This window comes from Lathamus discolor, chromosome 16, assembly GCF_037157495.1.
Source record: "Lathamus discolor isolate bLatDis1 chromosome 16, bLatDis1.hap1, whole genome shotgun sequence".
Taxonomy (NCBI): Eukaryota; Metazoa; Chordata; class Aves; order Psittaciformes; family Psittacidae; genus Lathamus; species Lathamus discolor.
In genome coordinates, this window is record NC_088899.1 from 2284423 (window position 1) to 2292276 (window position 7854).

The 7854-nt window shown below is 60.0% G+C and overlaps 1 protein-coding gene across 2 annotated transcripts; it reads right to left on the bottom strand.

Annotated features, from left to right (window-relative positions):
* Positions 1-821: 821 nt before the first annotated feature.
* Positions 822-5401, bottom strand: SH2D5 (SH2 domain containing 5). 2 transcript variants are annotated; one of them, XM_065696691.1, is made up of 9 exons: positions 5198-5401; positions 4953-5033; positions 4761-4835; positions 4358-4501; positions 4064-4264; positions 2361-2517; positions 2161-2263; positions 1915-2074; positions 822-1088 (listed from the first exon to the last, which is right to left on the bottom strand). In XM_065696691.1, the coding sequence occupies exons 1-9, from the start codon at positions 5279-5281 to the stop codon at positions 888-890; spliced, it is 1206 nt and encodes a 401-aa protein (XP_065552763.1). In that variant the 5' UTR covers positions 5282-5401; the 3' UTR covers positions 822-887. The 2 variants fall into 2 exon arrangements, with proteins under 2 accessions (XP_065552763.1, XP_065552764.1); XM_065696692.1 differs by lacking the exons at positions 4761-4835; positions 4953-5033.
* Between the last annotated feature and the right edge of the window lie 2453 nt (positions 5402-7854).

Genomic DNA, 7854 nt, shown 5'->3' on the forward strand with positions numbered 1-7854 from the left:
GCGCGGCGCGTGCACGAGAGCGTGAGCGTGCAAGAGCACGAGAGGACAAACGCACGTGTGCAGGTGCACGTGTACGGGTGTCCGAGTGCGGCTGTAGCAACGGGTGGGCGTGCAAGAGCACGGGGGCCTGGGCGTGCAAGTGCATGGGAGTGCAAGAGCACGTGTGCAAGTGCACGAGTGCACGCGCACAGGTGTCCGAGTGCGGCTGTAGCAACGGGTGGGCGTGCAAGAGCACGTGTGCGAGTGCGTGACTGCAAGCCTACGAGTGTCCGAGTGCGGCTGTAGCAACGGGTGAGCGTGCAAGAGCACGTGTGCGAGTGCACGTGTGCAGGTGCACAGGTGTCCAAGTGCGGCTGTAGCAACGGGTGAGCGTGCAAGAGCACGTGTGCGAGTGCACGTGTGCAGGTGCACAGGTGTCCAAGTGCGGCTGTAGCAACGGGTGAGCGTGCAAGAGCACGTGTGCGAGTGCACGTGTGCAGGTGCACAGGTGTCCGAGTGCGGCTGTAGCAACGGGTGGGCGTGCAAGAGCACGGGGGGCCTGGGCGTGCAAGCGCCTGACAGCGCAAGCGCAACCACGCAGCGCAGCAGCGCGAGCGCGCGCGGGTGTGCGTGCACGCGTGAGCGCGCGGCGCAGTTCTGGCAGCGTGCGCGGGCACCAGGGCGCGCGTGCACGAGCCTGCAAGCGCACGAGCGTGAGCTCGCGAGGGCGCGCGGGCGGGCGCCGCGGTTCGAAGGACAGACCGGTAGCACAGCAGCCGTTTATTTATTGCCGGCGCACGCAGCCGCGGGAGGGGGCGGATAAGGCAGACGGCAGCGGTTTAAAGCTCAATGGGGACGTTGGGGGGCCGGTGCCCTGGGGGGGGGGGGGTGGGGGGGGGGGTCTGGGCTTAACCCCGCTCGTGCTGCGCCCCAACGGGGCCGGTGGGGGCCCAGGCAGTGTCCCCCCAGGCGCTGGCCCCACCACCGGGGTCCCGCTCCTCGTAGCCGGGGTTGCGGCGGCCAGGGGCCAGGCGACAGAAGCAGCCGCCCGGTGCGGCGGAGTAGTGAGCCAGGAGCGCGGCCACGCTGGGGAACTCGGTGTTGGAGTGCTGCCGAGGGGGAGACCGGAGAGGTGAGACCCTGCGGTGCCCATGCACCCCTGCACCAAATACCAGTGTTCCCAAACGCACACGCACACCCAAAGGCACCTACGCACCGGTGCGTAAGGATCAAATGCATCCACTGCACCCACATGCTATGATGATGTACCTGTGCACTCTGCATCCACCCACAGCTGCACCCTGTGCACTGATGTACCCACAAATCAAAGGCACCCATGACCCGTGCACCCAGGAATGAACACACATCAATGTGCTGTGTAGCATGTAGCCATGCATGGATGCGCTTGTACACCCATGAATCAATTGTATTTACACACCAAAGCATGGAAGCACCCACGCACCATGCACTGAGGCACCCATACACTGTTGCCCCCACATATCAATGCACTCATACACCAATACCCCTGTGCACAGATGCATCAAATCCATTTACACAGTGAAGCAAACACTCGAATGCACCCATGCATCCATGCACCAACACACAGATGCATTAAATGTACTTACACAGTGATGCAAACCCACTAATTCACCAGTGCATCCATGCACCAATGCACACACTCATCAAATGCACAAACTCTGTGCATTAAACACACAAATGCACCGATGCATCCATGCGCGGATGCATTAAATTCCCTTACACAGTGAATTAAACCCACAAATGCACCAGTGCACCAACGCATCAAATGCACTTACGCCAAAGTGCATCCACGCACAAACACATCAAACGCACTTACCGGGTGCAACTGTTGCACCCCTGCAACCACAACGCGAACACCCCAAGCACCCCCATGCGCTGGCCATGCACCACCCTCACCTCCACGCAGAACCTGCCCTGGTGCGTCCTGACGAGGCCGTAGGTGACGATGCCGCAGGGTGCCCGTACCCACAGACACCAGCGCTTGGCCAGCCCGGGCTCGGGGCGCAGCAGGAAGGCGCCGGGCACATCGCGCCGCAGCAGCGCGATGCCGCTGTCCCTACGGATGGGACGAGGCGGCGGGTGGGTGCAAAGGGGAAGGATTGGGAAGGGATGGGGATGAGCAGGGGGGTCCTGCGCACCCACCTGGAGATGCCGGCGAAGCCCCACACGCTCTCAGCAAGGATGCTCTCGTTTTCAGGGAGGAAGGCGAAGCTCCTCGCCCCTTTGCTCTCCCATCCCGCTGATGCTGTAGGAGCTCATTAATCCCCTCCTCACCCCAGAACACCCCATGACGTTAGGGCTGTGTGTGGCCCCCCGTGCCTCAGTTTCCCCCCAGCACTCACCAGTGTCGCGGGGCGGCTGATGGAGCTGGCTCTCAGCCCCACAGTCCCGGTAAGCCCCCGAGCGCAGCACCTTGCTGCGGATGGCTTTCTTGCGCACCAGCACTGGGGAGCAGTAGGGGTTCCCGGGGCGCCAGGCCCTGCTCTCCGCCTGCCGGTCCTGGGGGTGAAGGGGCTGTCAGAGGGGTGAAGGGGGGGGTCTCGTGGTGTGAAACGTCACACGAAACTCCATGGAGGCAGACGCTGCGCCAAAAACGGCGCACCAGAAATGACACCCCCAAAATGACTCCTAACAATGACACCGTGAAAATGACACCTAAAATTGACACCCCAGAAATGACACCCCGAAAATGACACCCCAAAAATGACACCATGAAAATGACTCCTAAAATTAACACCCCAAAAATGACACCTAACAATGACACTCTGAAAATGACACCCCAGAAATGACACCCCGAAAATGACTTCTAACAATGACACCATGAAAATGACACCCCAAAAATTACATCCTGAAAATGACACCCCAAAAATGACACTGTGCAAATGACACCTAAAATTGACACCCCAAAAATGACACCCTAAAAATGACACCTTGAAAATTACTCCCAAAAATGACTCCTAAAATTGACACCCCCAAAACGACATCTAAAAATAACACCCTGAAAATGCTACACCAGAAATTACACCCCAAAAATGTCACCCCAAAAGTGCTACACCAGAAATGACTCCTCAAAAACTACGCTCTGAAAATGACACCCTGAAAATGCCACACCAGAGCTGTCACCCCAAAAGATGCTGTGCGAGACCTCATGACCAAAAAACCCAATGCAAGGAACGCCGTGCTAAACACAATGCAACAGTGCTGTGCACAAACCCACCCTGCAGACCACGCTGAGCGAGAAAATGCCCTGCAAAAAGACGCTGCACAAAAAACACTGCGCAAGAAATGCCCTGCAAACCCCCCTGTAAAGAATGCCCTGCAGCAAAACACGCTGCGAAGAGCACCCCGCGGAAACCGCTGCAGTAAATCACCTGCAAAGCTGCTCTGCAAAAATCACCACGCCAGGAAAGCCGTGCAAGAAGATGCCATGCAACAGATGCTCTGTCGGAAACGTTCCACAAAGAAATGCCATGAAAAACACCCTGCAAAAGCACTGGGCAAGAGCTGCCGTGCAAATACGCCTGGTCCAGAACGCTGTGAGAAAAGGCCATGCAAGACAAAAGCATGCAAAAAGCTGCCTGCAAAAGGCTGCTAGAAACGGGCTGTGCAAAATCCAGCGCACAAATGGGCTGTGCAGGGTGGGCTTGTGAAACGTGCTGTGTAAATAGGTGCCGTGCAAGGAAAGGTTGTGTAAAACCTGGTGTGTATCCCACTGTGCAAAGAGCTGCTGACCAGGGAGGACGTGTGAGGAAAGGCCATGTGAACCACCCCGCAACGCAGGCTGTGCATTAATGCGCCGTGAAAACTGCTGCGCGAGAGAAGGCTGCGCAGGGACTGAAGCAAACTGCAGCGTGAAGGATGCCCTGCAGAAAGTGCCGTGCACATCTTGCTGCGACAGAAACTGCACGGAGAAAAGGCTGGGCAAGAAAAGCCATGCAAAGAGCAGGCACAACCGTGCCAAAAACACGCTGCGGAGGGAAAGGCCATGCAGACACCGCGTGTGCGAGCGCACCGTGCACACAGTGTGTGAAGCCCCATCGCCTACCCCTGCGCCCATGGAGCCGAGCGCGGGCAGGCGTCGGAAGGACACGAGAGCGTTGACGTTGCGCGACACCTCCTCGGGGTTGAGCGGCTCCCGCAGCACCCCCGGCCCCGTGGGCTCCCCGTCGGGTGCCTGCTCCTCGGGGTGAGCCAGGAGGTAGCAGAGCTGGAAGCAGCGGCAGAGCAGGAGGTGCAGGGTCTGGACCTGCAGAGGCAGAAGGTGCCGGGTGTTAACCCCATAGGAGCAAGAATTAACCATAACCACAGGAGTTTATCTTGGGGGTGTCGGGGCACGCACCTCGCCCGGGAGCCCCACGAAGAGGTGGCAGAAGAGGGGGCTGCCGGGGCTGTGGGGGTTGCGGGCCACGAAGGCGAACTGGCGGTCGGCGCGTCGCCACGTGCTGTACAGGATCCGGCGCAGCGCATGCGCCATCAGCAGGGTCTGCGGGGACAAGGACAAGGTGGGGTGGGGGTCATTGAACCAAGTACCCCCCCCCGGGCACCCTGGGGTGCAAGTGATGCTGAGGGCATCGCTATGGCACTGCAGGTTGCAGCGCTATTTGTGAATGCAAAGCAGGTTCCCAAGTGGAAAGTGATGCTCAGAGGGGTGCAACACCCCTGGAAAGCAGCTTTCCAGCATCACTGAGCTCCCCCAGCACCCATGACCCCCGCAGGCCCCATGGGCTCCCCAGCATCCCTACCTCACCATCAGCACTGTAGATTTTCACCCCCTGCAAGCTGAACCTCAGCACCACCAACCTCCTCCTGGGGCAGTCCTGGCCAGGAGAGACACAGCGCTGTGGGGGGATCTGGGCTATGTCACCACAGGGTTCCCCCCACTGTTGGGGGTCCCCCTGTTTGCCCAGTGTGGGGAGCAGTGGTGGATGCCCAACCTTCAGTGCCTGCAGCTGCTCCTCCAGGTGCCCCGCTCGCTGCTCCAGGTCCAAGTCCTCCACCATGAAGGAGCCCACGTACTGAGGGGATCCAAAACCACCCCATGTCAGCAACACCCCCCGATGCTGCTGCAATCGCTTCACCCCAGGGCAATCAGCCCACCCTGAAGTGATGGACTGGGGATGGACCCACTCCCAAGCCCCATCTTGGGGTGTCCTGGCCCCCCCTCCTGTGGGTAACTCACCTCTGCTGACTTGGTGATACCCCGGGCTCGCTGCTGGGGGGCTGCAGGATCGGGCCCCCTCCCATTGGCCGCCTTCTTCTTCATGGCAGTGGGGTTTGGGGGGGGAAGGCTGGATCAGGATGGGGTTAAGCAGCTCCGGTGCCGCATCCGAGTTATCCGGAGCCAGCCAGGCTGGTGCAGGAGCTCCGCTCTGCCCCCCGGCCACAGTCCCTGTGGGGAGGGAGGGGACAGACACAACCTGCCCCATTGTCCCCCCCATTTCCAGCCCGATGAGCCGCAGGAGACACTGCAGTCTCCAAATGGTGGCCCCCAATCCTCAGTGCAGGTGAGCCTGAGTCCTGGCCCTGACACAGGGGTCCCTCCATACCAACCCCTATAAAAGGGTCCCCAAATCCTAGCCCTGACATGAGGGCCCCTGCACCCCAAACCCAGTGCAAGGGTCTCCATGTCCTCATCCCAAGCACCATGTTGGGGTCCCCACATCCCAGCCCCCATGCAAGGGCCCGCTGTGACCCCAAGTGTCATGTAAGGTTCCGCACAGCGTGACACCAACCCCGACATGAAAGTCCCTGTGTGCCCACACTGAATCAAGGATCCCAGCATCCCAGCCCTAAGCACAATGTGAGGGTCCCACATCCTGCCCCTGAGCACTGCATGAAGGTCCCACATCCCAGCCCTATGCAGGATGCAGATGGTCCCCATGTCCTGACCCTAGCGTGATGTGAGGGTCCCCAGATCCCAACCCCAAAGGTGACGCATATGATCCCTACATCCTGGTCCCAATTGAAACCGATGTGATCCCATAGCCTGAGCATACAGTCCAGACCCTGAGCAAGGTGCATGCAGTCCCACAGCTCAAACTCCAGAGAGATTCTGGGGTCTCTCCCATTCTTGCCTCCCTCCATCCCGCTGGCCACGCAGCACCAAGACCCCATGGCTGTCCTTCAGGGGTGATCCCCAAAACACTAGCGATGGAGGCAGTGGATTTGGGGGGGGGGGGGCTTTTTCAACCAAGACACCCATCCAAGGGTGCACCCGGCCCCTCTCCAGCCACCCAAGGGGGTTTTGCCCTCTGCAGCCCTTGGACAGGCTGAGACCAGGCACAACTCGTGTCACTGAGACCGCACTGCAGCCTCCTGGGTGCAAACACAAGGGAAAGAGCGGGGGGAATCCGGCAGCCCAAAGGCATCCTAATGGGGTGGGGGGTCCCTATGGTGCCCTCATCCCCTTTGCAAGCTCAAGTTTGCCCCTCTCCTTCGGGCACAATTTGGGGGGTCTCTCTCCCCTCCCCCCAGCCAATCCGCAGGAAGGCAGCCCCCAAGCCCCGCCCCCTTTTTCCCACTCTTCATTTCTCAATGAGCCCCCCAGCCCACCCTGGCGGACCCCAGGGGAGGGATGCGGTCCCCACGGGGAGGGATGCTGACCCCCAGATTTAGTGGTGGTGATGGGGGGGGTGACACCCAGACCCCGAGCATCCCCCGAGCCCCCCCATCCCCTGTGCCCCCTTCCCCGGCTCACGGGCTCTGTCGGATGGCTCCGGAGAAACGCAGGCAGAAAAATCCCCTTCGCTCCGGCTCTCGGCCTCCGCCGGTTCTTCCCCTTCTTCCCGGTGGCTCCTCGGCAGCTCCCTCCGTGGCGCAGGGATGCTCGACCCGTTGGCGTCAGGCCCTCGCTGCCAGCCAGGCCCCGGTGTGCCCGAGCCCGCGGCGGGCACGGGGCAGGCAGCGAACTCCCATTTCCTGCCTCCGATCTGCCCACGATGAATCACTGCAATTTTACCTCCCCGGCTCTCTCCGTCTCTTGGAAGCAGCAGCAGCAGCGCTCGGGCTCTTTGGAAGACGCGGCTGCATTGGATTCTTTTCCCTCTCTCCTGTTTCCTCTCCTCTCCTCCTGCGTGCCCAGCGAGAAGTGATTTCTAACCCTGCCACGCACACACGTGGTCGCTGCTCGCCACCCCCTGCCCTGATGCTCAGACCCTTTTCACCCCGGTTTCTGAATTCCCATGGGAGTTCTGCTCACCACGGTTTCCTTGTGCTGGGAATAAAGAGGGATGGCTCTGACCTCACTGCAAACGCGGAGCCTCAGGTGCCCAAAGTCCTCCAGCCGCCTGAGGGAAAAGCTGTTCCCAGCCTCAGGGATGTGCTTGGCTCCTGGAAAGGGAAAGCAACAGTTTGGGGAGGAGATGGGGTCTGACTCCTCAGGGTGCACCCGAAAATCCCCTTCTCGCTCCCTGAGGATGCGAAAAGGCTCCAAAGAAAGCAGTGTTCCAACCTTGGGCCACCGCCAGCGCCGGCTGCTTGGAGATGCTGTGAGATGCCCCAGCAGAACCCGCAGAGAAACAGCGGAAAAATGGAACAAGGAGGACAGATGGGGCTGAGGAATAACATATCGGAGCCCAGGCTGGCCAGGAAGCGGAGATGGAGGAGAGCTCCACCGGCAACGCTGCCACGGGATGATGATTTTCCTGTTCAGTCCCACTTGCTGCTCTCCGGAGACAAGGATTGGTCCTTGGGATTAAACACAACCAGAGCCACAGCTCTTGTTTTGGCTCAGTGCACAGAAACCACTTAATTAGCAATTAAAACCCCAACCAAAGAGTTTGGTGGTGACCAAGGGAGCCAATGGCTGTTTTCAGCACAGGCTCTGATTCAAGGTGC

Coding starts and splice junctions, on each gene's coding strand:
- SH2D5 (XM_065696691.1), bottom strand. CDS start 5,281: ATGAAGAAGAAGGCGGCCAATGGGAGGGGGCCCGATCCTGCAGCCCCC. Junction 4,502..4,760: donor TCTACAGTGCTGATGGTGAG/GTAGGGATGCTG, acceptor TTGTCCCCGCAG/ACCCTGCTGATGGCGCATGC. Junction 2,075..2,160: donor GGCTTCGCCGGCATCTCCAG/GTGGGTGCGCAG, acceptor TCCCATCCGTAG/GGACAGCGGCATCGCGCTGC.